General features: G+C 35.9%; 1 protein-coding gene across 6 annotated transcripts in view; it reads right to left on the bottom strand.

The window, feature by feature from the left end:
• AP3B1 (adaptor related protein complex 3 subunit beta 1) overlaps positions 1–20,378 on the bottom strand; it is a 235,814-nt gene that overhangs the window by 142,627 nt on the left and 72,809 nt on the right. For 3 of the 6 annotated variants that reach the window (XR_015135511.1, XM_086323143.1, XM_086323146.1), the window contains exon 8: positions 5,886–6,005. The exons of the other annotated variants lie outside the window; for them this stretch is intronic. Coding sequence is in view for 2 of the 3 variants with exons in the window: in XM_086323143.1 (XP_086179269.1) it covers positions 5,886–6,005 (120 nt within the window). In the remaining variant the exon portion in view is untranslated. The remainder of the gene's footprint in view (positions 1–5,885; positions 6,006–20,378) is intronic. 6 annotated transcript variants of the gene reach the window in all.

The raw sequence follows: 20,378 nt of genomic DNA, 5'->3' as shown, positions 1-20,378 counted from the left end.
AAAAGTACACAAAGCTGCCTTTTAAAGTTTATTCATTCATTCCAGTTCTCCTTCACTATTAACTTTATCAAAGCCCAACTATGTTATTTTAATAAATGACATTTGTATTGCTTATTGTAGTATATAAGAATTTAGGATTATGGCAGTAACTTTAGTAAAAAGATTATTAAGGAATTTTTTTCTTTCATTAGTATCTTTTCCACATACAAAGATCTTACAAAGCTATTATGTAAAACTTACATAAATTAATGCTTCATATGTTTTATTAAAGATCTATAAACTAATTCTTTCTTAACATTTAACATTAGATAAATTAGTGTAATTTACTAAAATGAAAGGGATTCTTTGAAATACTACAAAGTTTTAACAGGATTATTGGATAACAAACACAAAGAACATGTTGCTTAATACCTAAAATAGTTATTGATATGAACTATTATTTCAAAGTATATTCCCGTCAAAAGAAACTTTCTCTTACACTTTCTGTGAAATTTCAACTTAGTTTTATTGTTATGAGAACACCATGGCATAGCTTTTTAGATCTGGCTGCTAATTACTAACTATATATTTTTATCTTATCCAGGGCATCTGCCTAACCCAGGGATGGAACCCTAGTCTCTTGTCTCCTGCAATGGCAGGAGGATTCTTTAACATTGGCGCCACCTAGGCAGCCCAAATAATATTATGAAAGTGTTCATGAAGATTGATTTGAAGATTGATTTGTTTAGTGAATGTATATAACCACTTAGTGTCCAGTGAATATTAAACACTCAAATAGTAGCAATTAACATTGCTTTTATTAAAATTTTTTCTAGAAATTACCTCACTTTAAATCAAATATACCCAGATGCCAAATATGAAGAAAAGTTTCCCCTGAAACCCTAACCCTAAAATTATCCCTCAGAAAAGAAACTGCCTCCTATTTGAGATTTACAAGTACATCATGAGGCTTTTGTACAGGTGCTTCATTTTGAACCAAAATGTACTGTTTAGGGAACTCATTATACTAAAACAACTTTAATCAATGCTAGTTCCAGTTGCTTAAAAGAAGTCACAAACCCCAGGGACAAAATGTCATTAAAAATAAGACTTAAAAGATTACTTTTTAAAAACAGTTAATATAGGATCACAGAGTTCTGCTTCTAATAATAGGCAATTTGGAATAAACCTTATAGTGAGCTAGGAAAGAAAAATGAAACACACTTGTTTCAAGGCACTGAAAAGCTAAAAGAACAGTGATGAATTATGCAGGCAAGGCCCAGAAGTAGTGGTAAACCTAGAAATCTAACAGTTAAACACCTGCAATTGTTTCTCCACCCAAAGCGTGAGTTGTTATATACATAACAAAAATCTGAAAGGCCTAAAGAGCTTTTAGCAGATTCACAAAAATTACAGAAGCAAAAGCTGGTGATCAGGATCCACCAAAAAGCAAGATGCCTAACTCTCCTTAATCTCTGGTTTTAAGTCCTGAAAGCCTATATCCTAGGGAGTTAAGGTCATAAAATCGAAGCTCATATTTTAATCATGTCAATTTAGAACTGAAGTGAATGAATGAACTCAGATTGCTGATACCCTGATCAAGTAATAGTACACAAACAAACCAAAACTAATCATCCGAGGCTTCAAAACTAGTTCAACAATTTTTCAGAAAGTAAGGAAAGACGGCAAATAAAGGGGAAGAAAAAGCAGTGTCACTGAGGGTCAGGATATTGTTCCCATTTGAGAGGGAAAGCAGGATATTAAGTGGAAAGTGAAGAATTAGGGGCTTCTGGTGAATACTTATGATTTGTTTCTTAACTTGAGTACTCGTTACATCGGTGTCTTCAGTTTGCAAAAATTCATGAAGCCATTTGCTTCTGAGACATATACATTACCTATTTCTAAATATGCATATAAGAAAAAAGCAATGATGTGAATGTAAGTTTTAAAAAACAAAGACAATAAACAGCAAAGTTTAAAAATGAGGCTTTTAGACACGAATTTTCAAGAACTGAGACCTAACTATGGACAATATATTCAAGGAATTAAGTGATAAGACTGAGCTTTTTGGTGGGGATTTCAACCCTGTTTGGCCTGGAGAATTCTATGGTCTGTACTGTCCACGGGGTCGCAAACAGTTGGAGATGACTGAGTGACTTTCACCTGTATTATTATTTTTAAACTAATTCTTTTTTGGCCATACTGGAAGATATGTGGCATCTTAGTTCCCTGACTAGGGATCGAATTAGTGCTCCCTGCATTGGAAGCGCAGTGTCTAAACCAGCGGACCACCAGGAAAGTCTCTCAACCTCGTATTATTTTTACAGAAAAGTCAGATTCACTTTTTTACATAACTTTGATATAAAATGCTATAATGTCAGCAACCACCAGGACAGATCAGACTCAGGAAGATTTATGCTCTCTCAGAGAAAACAGCCCAGATAATCAAAGACATTAAGTGACGACTCATACTTTGTATCTTAGATAACTTAGAACAACTCCAAAATAATCATTTTTAATCAACATTTTAAATGTATGGTGGAAAGAATTTTATTTTCACCTTGTCCAGAAACATTTTCTGTTGCTGTTTGGTTAAACAAGTAAGGTAAACAAGATACAATCAGAAGGATGCTTAGTCTGCTTAAAAGTAAATATAGATAAAACAGGTTTCAAAGATGCTGAAATCTATAGAAAGAAACTTCCATTTGCTCAACTTAGTATATTAATTGTACATCATATATGAAAAAAGCAGATGAACTAACTTTAATATATCTTCATGTGCATTTGAAAAAAATATTTTTTTCTTTTTTTTAATTTTTTAACTTTACAATATTGTATTGGTTTTGCCATATATCAAAATGAATCCGCCACAGGTATACATGTGTTCCCCATCCTGAACCCTCTTCCCTCCTCCCTCCCCATACCATCCCTCTGGGTCATCCCAGTGCACCAGCCCCAAGAAATACTGTTTCTAATAGAATTGCTTAACTTTTTAAAACAGTTTAAAAAATACCTTCTACTATATTTTTATCTAGATATTAACATTATGCAGTTTCAGGTCATGGGCTTCCCAGGTGGCGCTAGTGGTAAAGAACCCAACTGCCAATGCAGGAGATGTAAGAGATGTGGGTTCGATCCCTGGGTTGGGAAGATCCCTTGGAAGAGGGCATGTCAACCCTCCTCCAGGGTTCAGAATTCTTGCCTAGAGAATCCCAAGGACAGAGGAGACTGGCAGGCCGCAGTCCACAGGGTCACAAAGAGTCGGACACAACTGAAGTAACTTAGCACACAAGCACACATGAAGTTTCAATTCATACAAAACATCTATAAATTTAGAATTAAGTAGAAAGGCCTTCCCTACAAAGCTGAAACAGCAGTTATTAGGTATTATGTATTAGTAATAGCAGTCTTTAGGTATTATGATAAGTTCTCATTCAGAGTATATTATGCATATAATCTTAACCATCTGATCTCCTGATTCTTGGATAAAATAAGGTGCAATTTAAAAAGAAAAAATATTAACTTGTATCTTTCATTCACTATCAAAGGGCAGGAAAACAGAAAATTGTTTTAGAAGCACTTGCATCAAAAAGTTTTTTAAAAATCAACTATTATATATTGTTTGATTGAGGCTAGAGAAATGAGGTATTATCACCCATGGGGACTTTATGGGTATTAATTAAAACATTTTATACAGTGGCTTATGTTGGCATTTTTTCTGAACCTCATGATCATTTAAATAATTTCACCTTTTATGACAATAAATTACTGATTATTGCAAAGAGAACCGTTTAACAGAAATCTGATGTAAAAAAACAGTAATGAACCTGTAAAACCTGTTCTTTTGCACCTTGGAACACAGCTGGTTCTAAAACTAAGGTAGTTAAATCCAGATCATTTTAGCAACAAAATAATGATGTTATCAGTTCATAACCCAAAGAATAAAATAAACATCTATGAATCCATACTTAGGAAAATAAATGACTAATAAATAAATAAATGGGAGAGAAAAGTCAAGTCTTGTTGAGGTCCTTTAACGGACCAGAACTTGGTGGTCTGGAGTTGATGATAAGAAAGTAAAGGAGAGAAAGAGGCTGATATTCCTTGGTTTACACAGAAAGCCAATAAAGCCTCTGCATGGGGCCTGCTCTGTTCACGAAGGCCTCAGGCGCCCTCTTGATGGGGTGAAGGTACAGTGCATCTTCTCGAGAGGGTCTTAGAAGCCCGGGCAGGAAAGTGAACTTAGAGAGCCTCTGCACTCCAGGGGAGCAGCCTGAAAAAGAGAGAGAGAGAGACAGACAGACACGGGGACCAGAGCTCTGATGGAGCAAAGGTGTTTTATTCAACATTGTGTAGGTATTTATACTGTCTTACAAGATAGCTATTTTCAGCAGCATCCATATGAAAGAAGAGCGTTGTAAATAACCACTTTTACTGTATGGTTCATAAAAAGGAAGAGGGTACTTATCACCATATAGAAAAACTAATGAAGGAAATGCCTGGATTCCTCAGTCCCAGGAGAGGCTTGCCTCTCCTCTTAATTCCTGAATATTCAGGAATTAATAAGGAGCAGAGAATTCCTGACAGATCCAAAACAGCACACAGGAAGCCTCCTGTTAAATGCTTCCTGACAAAGGCTTCCTTACAGAAGGATTTCTAACAATAATTATCCTAATAATCAATGAGTACTACAGGCTTAAAATACACTTCCATGTCAGGATCCATATTCTTGGAATATCCATATTCCCAGATGATGTGCATCTCAACCTATACAGAAGTAAAGATGGTTCCCTATGGAAAAGTATTAAATGACTCAAAAAGGAACTCTGGTAATAATAAGGACACAAATATATAAAATCTTTGTGATGAAACTAATTGGTATAAAAAATTATATTTATAAATAAAGATTTTTCTACTATTTAAAATATCCGTACATATAGAAAATGAAATGATATACAATAGACAACCTTCTCCATCTTTCTAAAAAAGTACACACTCAAGCTGAACAAAAAAAAGGTTAAATCCCTTACTTGGAAAATGGAGACAGCTTTGTAGTTTCTTTAAAGTAAAGACAGTGTTTTAGAAATACATTCTGAATAGATATGGGTGAAATTATATAATATCTTGAATTGTATATAAAATTTGGGACAGAAGTGGGAAGAGGCTTGAGTTAAAGTGAGAGTAGCCATGAGTTTATGAATGCTGCTCTAAATGATATATACGTGAGGATTCATTAGACTGTTGGACCTATCTTTGTGCATGCTTAAATTTCTCAATAATTTAACATTTATACAGTGAGTCTGACTCAAGATCAAACTATAAAGCTACAGTAATCAAAACCAAGACAGTGTGGTACTAATGAAAGAATAGACAAAGAGATTAATGGAACAGAACACGGAATTTCAAAAAAGGCCTGCATGAATATATATATAGTTAACTGACTTGTGACAAAGGAGCAAAGGTAATACAGTAGAAAAGAAAGTCTTTTCAGCAAATGGTGTTGAATATTAACATGCAAAAAATAATAATCTAGACACAGACCTACAGCATTTATAAAAATTCACTCAAAAAGGATTAGAGACAAACGAGGAACAGCAAACCATAAAATTCCAGAATGTAATACAGGAGAAAATCTAGATGACCTTGGTATAGTGATGACTTTTAGATAACACCACCAAAGGCACAATCCATGAAAGAAATAATTGACAGACTGAACTTCATTAAAATAAAAACTGTCTGCTTTGTAAAAGCTGTCAAGACAAAGACAAGACAAGCCACAAACTTGGAAAAATATTTGGAAAAGACATATCTGGTAAAGGGCTGTTATCCAAAATATACAAACTCAACTAGGAGAAAGCTAACAACTCAATTAAAAAATGGGCAAAGTATCTGAACAAGTAACTCACCAAAAAAGATACATAGTTTCGGGAAGATATATAGATCGGAAAGATCCGCTGGAGAAGGGATAGGCTACCCATTCCAGTATTCTTGGGCTTCCCTTGTGGCTCAGCTGGTAAAGAATCCACCTGCAATGCGGGAGACCTGGGTTCAATCTCTGTGTCGGGAAGATACCCTGAGAAGGGAAAGGCTACCCACTCCAGTATTCTGGCCTGGAGAATTCCATGGACTATAGTCCATGGGGTTGCAAAGAGTCAGATACAACTGAGCGACTTTCAGTTTTCACTTTCAAGCTTATGAAAAGATGTTCAACATTACATTACATGTAATTAGGGAAATGCAAATTAAAACAACATACTAGTGCACACTTGTTAGAATGGCCAAAATCCAGGATACTGACAATACTAAAAGCAATTCTCATTCACTGCCAGTGGGAACACAAAACAGTACTGCCACTATTAAAGAAAATTTGGCAGCTTCTTACAAAATTATATATAACATTACCAAATGGTTGAGTAATCATGGGCTTTCCCCTGGTAGCTCAGATAGTAAAGAATATGCCTACAATGTGGGAGACCTGGGTTCGATCCCTGGGTTGGGAAGATTCCCTGGAGGAGGGCATGGCAACCCACTCCACTATTCTTGCCTGGAGAATCCTCCTGAATAGAGGCGCCTGGCAAGCTACAGTCCATAGGGCGGCAGTCAGACAGGACGAGCAACTAAGCACACACACATGAGTAATCAGAGTCCTTGTTCCATGCCAAAACAAGTTGACACAAAAATCTGCACAGCTTTACTTGTAACTGCCAATTTACAGAGGCAAACAAGATATCCTTCAGCAGGTAAATGTATGAATAAACTCTGGGACATCTAGATAATGGAATATTATTTGGTCCTAAAAAGAAATGAGCTAATAGAGACATGAAAAGACATAGAGCATCCTTAAACACATATTTCTATTCAAGGAAGTCAATCCAGAAAGGCTACATAGTGGATGATTCTAACCAAATGATACTCTGAAAAAGGAAAACTATGGAGGCAATTAAAAAAAAAAAGTGATTGCCAGGATTTGTAGCAGAAAGAGGAATAAATAAGCAGAATACAGAGGATTTTTAGAACAGTGAAATTATTTTGTAAAATATCACAATGGTGGGGTCAGGTCATTATACATTTGTCAAAACCAACAGAAGGGACAACATGAGCAAGCCTTAATGTAAATGGTGGACTTCAGGTGATAATGATGTATTAACATACGTTCATCAATTGCAATAAATGTACTACTGTGGTGAAAGATGTCGACAGGGAGGTAGGCGGGCATAGGCAGTATAAAGGAACTCCTTGTATTTTTCACCCTATTGTGCTATGAACCTAAGACTGATTTAAAAATAAATTTAAAACAAATCTTTTAAAAAGAATCAATGAGTTTAATATATCTTATTTCATATGAAAGTAGGTCTCCCTCCACTCATATGTACTGACCACCCCAAATGCTAATATAAAAATCAAAACAAAATTAACTTTTCATCATGCTCTAGAACATTCACTTTCAGTAAGAGAAATGCTGGTTACATTAAATATAAGCTTTATGAAGTCCCAAAAAATTACCTTTTATTTCATAAAGCATATTTCTGGAAAGGCACAGTTTATAAATATTATCATTTATCCTGCCATCTCTTTCTTTAATTACCATGGTGTTGGCAGTAGTCAAGAAAGAGATACTGAGTGTACCTACTTGTCTTCTGAACTCCAAGCAGCCCGCAGGGCACTAGCACCAACTTAAGATCTGAACCAGAACAATACAATGTCTGCACTCTACCGTGGACACAGACTGCTACATAATGCTTAAAAGCCAAAGGGGAATACATCAGGGCACTGTCATGCCATGAGATACTCTTAACAGCAAGCTTGAGCTACTTTAACAAAATACCACAGACTGCCTAGCTTAAACAACAGACATTTATTTTTCACAGTTTTGGAGGCTGGTAAGTCCAAGAGTGAAGTGCTGGCTGACTGCTGAGAATCCACTTCCTAGATTGCAGCTGGCTGCCTTCTCACTATGTCTTCACACGGGCAGAGAAAGAGAAAGGAGGCACGCTCTCGGTGCCTCTTCTTAGAAGGGCACTATTCCCAAGATGAGAACCCCACACTCACAACTTGGCTGAAATCGAGTTCCTTCCCAAAGTCCTCACTGCCAAATACATCACACTGGGAGTTAAGGCTTTCAACACGTGGATTTTGAAGGACGTAAACATTCAGTCCATAGACACCATAGCAGTACACTGGAGGGGCATCGTGCTCACAATGGGTCAGAGTTCCCTGACAAGACCAGAGTGAGGAGGTGACTGGCAGTATCATAAACGCTTCATTAAACTATTCAGTATGAATGGCACACATTTGCCTTTGTTTTTAAAGTCAGGTTTAATACATTTTTAAGTTTAATATTTTTCTCAAAAAAAAAAAAAAAAAGTAGTCTCTTTCCCCTCAAATTAGGTCTATATAAAACAACAGAAAACATATATACTGGTTTCAAATATTTTTTCCTTCCTTGAGGTAACTGCTATGCTCTTCACTTTACATGTTTTTATACCACAGCCCAGTGATCACTACACCACAGATGGAAGTATGGGTTTGAGGATCATCGAACACTGAATACCCCCCAATACATCACAATTATAGAAACCCTGTGCCCAGTAACTTTGAGTCACTCTGAAAATCCAGAGCACTCAATTGCCCACAACACTTCTCATTTTTCATGACGACATGTTCAGCACCAGTATTTAAGAGATGCGCTTTCAAATGTAGTGGTTTCCATATCTTGTTACCGAAAAATCTAAAGAATCTACATAAGGCATTTTCCTATGTTACTCTGCAGTAAAATGTACTCATGACATAAGATGATGTTCAACCTGAGTTCTAAGACATGAGAAAGAGTGGCCCCAGTCATTTGAAAACTAACCAATCTCAATCTCATGACCAGATAAATAAGATAAATAAGTTTTTGGTGCAGAATACATTTTAGAGTGGTTCTCACTCAATCATATACTAAAAAATAAAATTAAACCCGACTTAGGTAAAATTACATGAATCCTCACATATTCACTCCCATGCACGTGTGTTCAGTCGGTAAGTCCTAAGTTGTATCCAACTTTTTGCGACCCCACAGACTACAGGCCACCAGGCTCCTCTGTCCATGGGATTTTCCAGGCAAGAAAACTGGAGTGGGTTGCCATTTCTTCCTCCAGGGGATCTTCCCAACCCAGGGATCAAACCTGCAACTCCTGTGTTTCCTGCATTGGCAGGTAAATTCTTTACCACTGAGCTACCTGAGAAGCCAGACAGATAAATGGATGTAAACACATGTATACATCACTGATTATCATTTATCTTCAACCAAAACAACTTCTTGCAGTATCTCTTACTATACAGTTCTCCTATGTATGAATTTTTCAATTTAGTTCATCTGAAAATGTCTTCATTCCATCTTTATTTTTGAAGAATGCTTTTGTTATATAGAAATATACAAATCTTTGTTGACAGATTTTTCTCTCAACAACGTAAAGATATTCCATCGTTTTTTAGACTCCATTGTTTCTTATCAGCAGTCAGTCATAATAATTGTTTCTCTGTATATAATGCATTGTTTAATCTCCATCTGCTTTCACGGTTTTCTCTTTTCCTTTTGATTTCAGAAGTTTGACTATGAGGTACAAAGGTACAACTTTTTATTTCTTTTGCCTGGGAATTTGATGTGTTTCCTGGATGTGTACAGTTGGTTTTTTTTACCCTTAAACTTGAAATTTTTTTCGCTTTTATTTCTTCAGGTATTATTTCTATTCCATTCACTCTTTCCTCTTATTTGGGGATTTTAATTACAAGGATTTCATTCCATATTGTTCACACGGCTCTGAGACTGTTCACTTTTCTTCGTTCGTTTTTCTCTTGGTTCTTCAGAATGAGTAATTTCTATTAATCTATCTTCAGGTTTCTCAACATTTTTACAGCCTTTTCCTGGCTGTTAAATCTATCTAGCTCCTTTTTCATTTAACCACTGTGTTTTTCAGCACCAAAATTTCCATTTATTTCTTTCTTTTGGGTTTTTATCCTGTTAAGATTGCTCATTTGTTCACTCAATATAACTATGTTGCCTTTTAATATTTTTGCTGTGTGTGTGTGTGTGTATAATAAATGTAGTAACTGCATTATTTGTCTGGTAATGGCCTCTTCTTGATGATTATGTTTCTGTTGCCTACTTCTTCTCTTGAGTATTAGCTATACTTTTGTTTCTCATGTCTACTGACTTTTTCAAATTGTATTCTGAATATTACCAACTACACACTATAAATTCTTCCTCATGTTGCATTCCTCTGACATGTATTAATATTTGTTATAGTAGGAAGTTTACTGGTTTCAAACTGCAAACTCTGTCTATCCTAATGTGGCCAGCAAGTGAAATCTCTATTTAGTTTTTTTTTCATCATCCAATTGCTGCCTTTTTTTGCTAGACCCATTGGAGTCTTTCTCACAGATGCAGAGTTGGTCAGCCAATGATTTGGATGGTGTTTACATGTATTTCCAAGGGTGCACCCTCCTGTCATTCCCACAGCTTTCTGGAATTTTCTCCAAACCTTTCAGGTATTCTGCCAACCTTGAAGTCTGTTCTCTAAAACCTAAGTAAGACTGTGACTTTCCCATTATTCCATGGGATTGGGAAGTGCCCTGAGGCAAATCCTGCAAACTCACACCCTGAAATTTCAGTCCTTCCCATGTAGAGTCCACTCTAGTTTTGCCTACTTTTGATCATCTGACAGTGCCTTTAGCTGCTGGTTTTCAAAATAATTTCCCAGAGAGTTAATCTGATCAAGGTATTCCATCAGCAGAAATTAAAACCATTAATAAGTCCATGGAGTTACATCTCAGCCTCAGGTCAGATGTCTTCATACTTTGTCTATTAAAGTAAACGTTTCTCATACACCCCTCCACATCCCACTTTTTCATATTTCTAATTACTTCACATTGGCCAGAACTGTGTTGTATGCCCATTCCTAAACTCATCACCTACAAAGGGAAAGTACTTAACATTAACTAGATTAGCTTGGGCTAGGAAGCAACATGGCTTCTGCAAAGACACAGTGCTAAATCCCTGCAGAAAATGTGTCTGCAAAAAAGATCTTTTTGAATAGGAGTGTCTGCTGAAGACAATCAACAGCATCTGCCACATTCTCCCATCCAAGTACTAACCAGGCCCAACCCTGCTTAGCTTCAAAGATCAGATGAGATCGGGCGCGTTCAGGGTGGTATGGCCATAGACTGCCACATTCTCTATACCATCTAGACAACAACACACTAGCAGAATCTGTCTGACATAACCATTTTGGAACTCTGTAGTCTACTGAAGGCTTGCAATATCCAGGAGAACTGCAGTAATTTAAAGATATGTATCAGAAACTTAGAGTTTGTATGTTAAGTGTTAGTTGCTCAGTTGTGTCCGACTCTTTGTGACCTCATGGATTGTAGCCTGCCAGGCTCCTCTATCCATGGGATTTCCCAACCAAGAATACCAGAGTGGGTAGCCATTCCCTTCTCTATGGAATCTTCTCGATTGAGGGATCAAACCCACGTCTCCTGCATTGAAAGCAGACTCTTTATCATCTGAGCCACCAGGGGATATCAGCTAAATGAAAAATAGAATAGAATAAAATGGACTGTTTAAAATCACCACATTATTAAATTATATAAAACCATAATTTTCTATGAGATGAATACGCAAAACTATTAAGCAGCAAAATCACAAAACTGAAAATTAAATCACAGGATTGTTAGAAGATAAATTCAATATTAATCAGTTATTCCTTTATGCTAGAGTAATAAGACTAACACAGAGGAAATAAATAAGACCAACACAGAAAAATAAAAAAACACAGGAAACAGATGTGGTATAGGGTCAAGAAAAAACAATGATATAAATATCCATGACAGAATGTCAAAGAGAGAAGCACAGTAGAAAAAGGACAGACATCAGAGAAGGGCAGGAGAATAATTTACATTTCTGAACATCTTAAGCTTTGCATCTCTCTTCCTAAAATTCATTTATTAATAGTACACGTTCCAAGTCATAAAATACTTTTAATACTGTGAACATTTTGGGGCTCCAAGATAAATATGGTAAGAGAAAGACAGAAAATAGACTTTTCCCAAATATAAATAATATGAGGGAAAAATATTAAAACTAGAAAAAAATCAGTCAGTAGAAAGAAACAAGAAGAAGGTCATAAACTACTGGCATAAACTTTTTAAAAAGTTTTTTAAAAAGACAAGACCCTACAAAAATATATTCTTCACTTCTTGAGACTCTTCATTAAGGACCCTTGCCTCCCAATCTGGACAGAAGAAAACTGAGGGGTTTTTCTTATCTTTTCATCCCACTGAGGGTGACGTAAGGTCATGAGGGAGGTTCGCAGTGGAAGTAAGCGGTTAGGAGAAGCAGATGGAAAAGTAAACAGTAAACCCAGCAGTCCCTAAAAGAACTAATACTCCGGGGCAACCCTGTCCAATAGAAACTTCTGTGATAAAGGAAACATTTTCTATTACACTACCGAATACAATAGGCAACCAGCCTCACATGACTACTGAACACTGGATGTGACCCAGTGCAACTGAGGAAGTGATTTTCAATTTCAGTTAATTTAAACAGCCACAAATAGCTAGCAGGGACTGTATTGGACAGCGGAATTCTTGGGTTAAACAATAATAACAAGAACAACTTACAGGCCAAGAGCATTTCTTGAAAGGAATATACTGAGTGGTATCAATGATAGTATAGGTCATTTAAGAAAGTTCCAAAATAAGTGCTCAATTTTCCTAAAAATGACATTAATCTCTGTTGAGACTGAATTTACTATCTCACAAGTTATTCCTTTCCCAAAATGCCATAAGGCTACAAAAACTAAGAAGAATAAGGCATAATCCTTTATGCTAGAATAATAAACACACAATAATAAGTAATAACCCCTTATGATTCATTCATACCGTGGAAGTGAGAAATACATTTAAGGGACTAGATCTGACAGACAGAGCGCCTGAAGAACTATGGATGGAGGTTCATGACATTGTACAGGAGACAGGGATCAAGACCATCCCCAAGAAAAAGAAATGCAAAAAAGCAAAATGGCTGCCTGAGGAGGCCTTACAAATAGCTATGAAAAGAAGGGAAGCGAAAATCAAAGGAGAAAAGGAAAGATATACCCATTTGAATGCAGAGTTTCAAAGAATAGCAAGGAGAGATAAGAAAGCCTTCCTCAGTGATCAATGCAAAGAAATAAAGGAAAATAATAGAATGGGAAAGACTAGAGATCTCTTCAAGAAAATTAGAGATACCAAAGGAACATTTCATGCAAAGATGGGCATAATAAAGGACAGAAATAGTATGGACCTAACAGAAGCAGAAGATACTAAGAAGAGGTGGCAAAAATACACAGAAGAACTGTGCAAAAAAGAGCTTCACGAACCAGATAATCATGAGGGTGTGATCACTCACCTAGAGCCAGACATCCTGGAATGTGAACTCAAGTGGGCCTTAGGAAGCATCACCAGGAACAAAGCTAGTGGAGATGATGGAATTCCAGTTGAGCTATTTCAAAGCTGTGAAAGTGCTGCACTCAATATGCCAGCAAACTTGGAAAACTCAGCACTGGCCACAGGACTGGAAAGGGTCAGTTTTCGTTCCAATTCCAAAGAAAAGCTATGCCAAAGAATGCTCAAACTACCACACAATTGTACTCATCTCACACGCTAGTAAAGCTCAAAATTCTCCAAGCCAGGCTTCAGCAATACCGTGAGCTTCCAGATGTTCAAGCTAGTTTTAGAAAATGCAGAGGAACCAGAGATCAAATTGCCAACAGCCGCTGAATCATTGAAAAAACAAGAAAGTTCCAGAAAAACATCTATTTCTGCTTTATTGACTATGCCAAAGAGTTTGACTGTGTAGATCACAATAAACTGTGAAAAATTCTGAAAGAGATGGGAATACCAGGCCACCTGACCTGCCTCTTGAGAAACCTGTATGCAGGTCAGGAAGCAACAGTTAGAACTGGACATGGAACAACAGACTGGTTCCAAATAGGAAAAGGAGTACATCAAGGCTGTATATATCACCCTACTTATTTAACTTATATGCAGAGTACATCATGAGAAACGCTGGGCTGGATGAAGCACAAGTTGGAATCAAGATTGCAGGGAGAAATATCAATAACCTCAGACATGCAGATGACACCACCCTTATGGCAGAAAGTGAAGAAGAACTAAAGAGCCTCTTGGTGAAAGTGAAAGGGGAGAGTGAAAAAGTTGGCTTAAAGCTCAACATTCAGAAAACAAAGATCATGGCATCCGGTCCCATCACTTCATGGGAAATAGATGGGGAAACAGTGGAAACAGTGGCTAACTTTATTTTGGGGGGCTCCAAAATCACTGTAGATGGTGATTGCAGCCATGAAATTAAAAGGTGCTTACTCCTTGGAAGGAAAATTATGACCAACATAAACAGCATATTAAAAAGCAGAGACATTACTTTGTCAACAAAGGTCCATCTAGTCAAGGCTATGGTTTTCCCAGTAGTCATGTATGGATGTGAGAGCTGGACTATAAAGAAAGCTGAGCACAGAAGAATTGATGCTTTTGAACTGTGGTTCAAAAGTCCCTTGAGAGTCCCTTGGACTGCAAGGAGATCCAACCAGTCCACCCTAAAGGAGATCAGTCCTGGGTGTTAATTGGAAGGACTGATTTTGAAGCTGAAACTCCAATCCTTTTGCCACCTGATGCGAAGAGCTGACTCATTTGAAAAGACCATGATGCTGGGAAAGATTGAGGGCAGGAGGAGAAGGGGATGACAGAGGATGAGATAGTTGGATGGCATCACCGACTCGATGGACATAGGTTTGGGTGGACTCCGGCAGTTGGTGATTGACAGGGAGGCCTGGCATGCTGCGTTTCATGGGGTCACAAAGAGTCGGACACTTCTGAGCGACTGAACTGAATAAACACACAATAAAATAACCCACGATCAGACTGAAACTGAGAGGAAGAAACAAATGGTCTTTGGATATGGTGGGACAGAATGAAGAAGTCACCCTATATCAGAAAGAACAAAATATCTCTACCAGCACTTCCCAAGTAGTTGCAACAGGAGAAGAGCATAATTACTGTGCAATACATTCATGGCACAAAAGGAAAAAAAGTGCAAAAGACAAATTATTCTGTAAAAAGATTCTCCATATATCAAAAGAAATTCTCTAGCAAGTTAGTAAGAATGTGAACCCCCCCCCCAAAAAAAATACCTCATATATTCAAATCACAGAATAAAGGAAAGAGTGAAACCTGAGTAAACTTAAAAATGAAAGCAATATCATTACCAAATTAAGTAAAAATTATAAGTAACAGACTTCAGGTCACTGAAAATCAAATTACTAACACACACACAAAAGACTGGAGATGTATGAATGCAAATAAAAAGGCAAACATTAAAGCAATTATTTAAAGAGGTGACAGACACAGCAGACAAAGGATTATAAAATAGAAAAATCTGTATTCCTGAAGCATATAATTGACAAGGAGTAAGAAAAGAAGTTTGACCATCAAATTAAAAAACTAAAACATAAAAAGACAATTCCCTAAAATATACAAAGAAGTGAATATACAGAGCATATAGAATGATCCACACCGAAGATGCAACGTTGTTAATCCTCTAAATATTTTAAGAAAAAATAAACAAGCAAAAAACCATCTTTTTGAGGATTCAAACAAACAAAAAAATAGAGTTACCTGCAGAAAAGAAAAATCCGTGACTACAGAGCTCTCAGAACGTGTGACCCAACAGTATTACATCTGGCCGAGAAGTCATGTGTAAAAGTAGCAAGACATTTCAAACATAGAAGACCTAAGAGAAGACTGACCCAAGAGTCCAGTCAAAATATCAAGTGTGACAGCAATACTGCAAAATCTTGAAATTTTATCTCTCATCTACCCATTCTTAAGAAGTGACTGGAGGATGTGCTCCATTCTGGAAGACCAAAAAAGAAGACAGTACAGACAGGAAGGCCTAAGAAATAGAGGATTTAACACAGAAGAGAGAAGAAATTAAGTTCCAGGACAACAGCTGTGTAGCAAGCCTAGAAAGCAATCAGATTAGAACAGGAGGATATAGAGCCTCCAGGACGTCTCCTGGAAGAGTATGAAGTTATTGGAATACTAGATATACGACAACGGTACTGACTGGAATGTGTTCAGCTATATGTAACAGAAATATCAAGTCACCCATATGGAAAACTTTCCCCCACCCCCGCCAAAATTCCAGACTGTGGCTTCATCTTCATGCCTGCCAAATGGCTGCTGTACCTGTATTCATCACACATACATTCCAAGAAGAAACAATGAAAAAAAGGCAAAGGGTAAAATCAGTAAGTCTGCCAGGAAAACAATGGCTTTCCTAGAATCTCAGCCAGAATATCTCCACAACTATTTCAATTTCTCCAACTGGTTCATACAACCATTACTTGACTCCAAGGGAGTCTGAGAGGAAGTTGGTTATTTTTAACTGGATGTATTGCTACTCTGAACAAAATATCAGGATTCTTTTATTTAAAAAGTGAAGCTGGAGAGTTGATATTTGGTAGGCAACTGGTAGAATCTCAACAACTGCATATAAAATAATATTTGGAGATGATTTAATTTTCTGATGGAGAATGTCGTGTGCTTTGTTAATAGTGACATGATAAACTAGGCAATTTCAATTCCAGAAGGGAGTGCCGAAGAACATTCAAACTACCAGAAATTGCGCTCATTTCGCATGCTAGCACCATATATATATACAGTGCTCTCTCTCTATATGTATATATATACACACACACATATATGTATTATATGTAAAGATATATATATTATGCATGTACATAGTATATATCTTTATATTATATATAATATATACATGATATATAATATATATATAATACATATATCTTTACATATAATACATATATATAGGGCTATATAGCACCATATATATATAGATAGATAGACATTACTTAGAAATGGAGAAAGTTAAATGCACACAAATATGAAAAGGCCTAAAAGAATTTGAAGTAGTTGATCCAAGCATGGGAAAAAGTGGGATAAGAAAATGTTGTTTCTTATAAGCCTTGCAGTATTCTTTTAACCATACACGATACTTGAATAAAATTTTAATGTTTCTTTAGAAAAGAAACTATGTAAGTTTAAAAAAGCCAAACAAAAATAAACTATAAACAACAACAACAAAAAATAAGTAACTGGTAAGATAAATGCTCCATAACCAATGAAAGGAGAGACAGAGACCTCATTTCAGTATCGGCACGTGGTCCATAGTTTCCCATTAAATTGCACACTGAGCCCTTCCTTCCTCAACAGTTGTCTGAAAGAGTGAGCAAAAAACTTTTAAATGTGCATTGTAAAGCATGGATTCTACCCCAAGCTTCAAGCTTTTGTTTTTTAAAAAATCCAGAGGATACCAAATTAGATTCAAATACAGCCCACTAGTAAAACAAAATACAAAATTTATTTTACAAAGAAAATTAACCTGTAAAGAAAGTTTAAAAAAATAATCTCTAACAAAGGTCCTCTAAAACAGGACCTAGATGTGGAGTTTTGCATTTTTTCCCCAAATACCTTTATACTTGCAGAAAATTGCTAATCAAGAAGTATGTACATGAACTTTGTGTTCTGATGAGTTCTTATTTTATAGCTACCCTTGAAAAACTTAAAAAACCTATCTTAAAAATACTTTAAACAAAACTGTAAACTTGGAATTTTCTTACACCTATATAAGCTCTTACAATTGAAGTACTGATATAATGGGAGGAAGAAAAGTAAAATTATTGCTTCAAATTTCAAACTGGAATATGTATTTCCACCGGAATTTATTATCTGGAATCATATACTAAAATGTAACTGTGAGCTACAGAATTTTAAGTTCTAAACTAGTGAAGTAAAATATTTTGATAATTATTCCAAACCCATCATCTCCTAGAGAAAGTTCAACTTTAAATTCATAAAATTAAAGACATTCTTATCAGGCCCAGTGACATGAGTTTCACTTCAGTCTTTAACTGAATGCCACAAACATTTTTTAAAAAATCACTCTTAAAATTTACTTGCCACAAACATTTTTTAAAAAATCACTCTTAAAATTTACTTGGTGCTTTGTAACATTTATTTTAAAAAATCTATTACTTCTACAAAAGCAACTTTACTATTAGAGACTTACATCATTTATACTTTCACTATTCTCCTACAATAAGCTTGAATGATACAAAGAAAACATTGAAGTAATTTTATATCCTTGAAAATTATACAAAGTTGACCTAGAATTAAAAAAAAAAAAAAGCAGCCACTTGGACTGCAAAGAGTAAGGTAAATTTAAGAAAATAAAAATGCAAATATGCATTTTAGCAGTCCCTTGAATTTATTAACCTAAAAGGTTTAATTTCCATTTTCCTGCATCAGCTGTATTTATAAAATGTCGTGCCCTATAAATATGCTGTTATTTTCTATAGTCAAGCACCCTCTTAACAAATCTTCTCATTAATATGTAAATTTAAAGTCAATCGGTCTTCTCCCTGACAGCCCCATGAATTCCTAGTGCACTGTATAATCGGCTTTGACTTGGCATCCACTATTTATCATCAAAGATGTCAGTTAGAAAAATTATGGAAAATGCACTGCAATTGATATGACTGCAATCTACTTTGTCAACACTTAATTGTTCCGCAAATCATACATTTACATATAAACAGCCTAAATACTGATCTATAATGATGCAAATAAACTAAATTAAAAATCGCTTCTGCCCCTGAAGAAGCTTGTTTGTATATGATGTGTTCATTTGAGGACTTACTAACAAAAAAGCATGTACATCAGTCCACCTCAGAAAGAACTTCTAATTTTCAATTCCTTAAAAAAAAAAAAAAAAAATTTTTTTTTTTTTTTGCTACTCTTCAAGCATATGAACACAAACAAATATTTTAAAGAATTCAATGAGAAACATAATTTTTCTCTTTGAAAAGCAAAGTTAATTATGGTTGTTAGCTAACTGTAATGTTTGAGCACTAAGGATTAGGGAGGGGGCTTCAAAATTAGCTTTGACTAGAACAGGGCTTCCCTGGTGGCTTAGACAGTAAAGAATCTGCCTCTAATTCAGGAGACCCAGGTTCAATCCCTGGGTCAGGAAGATCCCCTAGAGAAGAAAATGGCAACCCACTCCAGAGTTCTTGTCTGGAGAATTCTATGAACAGAGGAGTTTGGTGGGACTTTCATGGACTTTCACACAGTCAGAAACTTATTAAAGTAAACAAAAAATATATCTTAAAAAGTCATGAGCAAATATATATAAAGGAACGAATTATGAGAAGACTGATTTTTATTTCACCATGTGCTTCAACTGCTTCTATAATTTTAAAAAATACATATGATTATAGTTAGCTACACTCTTACAAATGTTCTATTTAAGTGGTTTTCTTTCTTTCCTTAAGCCAAGGAGCCTTTCTCAAAGGAAGTCATACATATAGCTGCCTATGAAAGGCAAGCAAAGGTGAAGCTGCTCCATTTGGAACGGTGGCAAGATCCCCAGGAGTAGCACTGCCCACCCTCCCCTACAACCCCTGTGGTTGCTCCCCAAGCAGAGCTAGCTTCCTGAGGACAGAGCTGCAGAGCTGGCAACTACAAAATTTGTCAACTAACCTACAGAATTTAGAATAATGCCAACGTCAGACTGCAAAGAAGGCAAAGAAATGAGGGAGTGCAATTCCAGTGCACCCAGAACAACGATCAGACTTCATCTCATGTTTGTAAAAATTGATGTTCACAGAGTTACACATGAAAACACAAAGAACGCACTACAGTATCAATTTTTAAAATTATCTGTCAAAAGAGTAAATATATATATGGCAGTGTAGATTTTAACTGTTGGGCTTTTTGAACAGCTTTAACAATTAATTTTACCTAAAATAAAATTCAAGGAATAGAAACAGAGACAATTACAAAAAGAGATATTTGAAAATCTATTTTAGAAGGTAAGAAAAATACACTTTTTTAAAACTCTAGATTCTACATAATGATAAAGCATGGATCACTTGCATACAGTTACTGAAAATGATTCGATGATGACAGGAAATTAAAAAATTTTTAAATAGTGACAATAGCTAGATAAGATAAAAAAAACCTATAATCTTACAACACAGGAAAAAAAATATATATATATGAATAGCATTCTGGAAAGTGACTGGCTGAAATCAAACAGATAGCTATAGCTACTAGCAACAAAAAAAATCTCTCTTCCAAGTTACCACTGAAGGAAAGGGTCAAGACACTTGTAGCATGGACATGCTGCTTAATCCAGCAAAACTGCCTTCAAAATTTTACTTTGTTCAAAGCTAAAATTTCATCAATCTAAGAGCTCTATGTGGCATTCGATGTTTACA

The sequence above is a fragment of the Bos grunniens genome, chromosome 10 (assembly GCF_055505025.1).
Source record: "Bos grunniens cultivar Pamir isolate PY7600 chromosome 10, Bosgru_T2T1.0, whole genome shotgun sequence".
NCBI lineage: Eukaryota > Metazoa > Chordata > Mammalia > Artiodactyla > Bovidae > Bos > Bos grunniens.
Note: the sequence above shows the minus strand (reverse complement) of the source record. Positions and strands in the feature narration are given on the sequence as shown.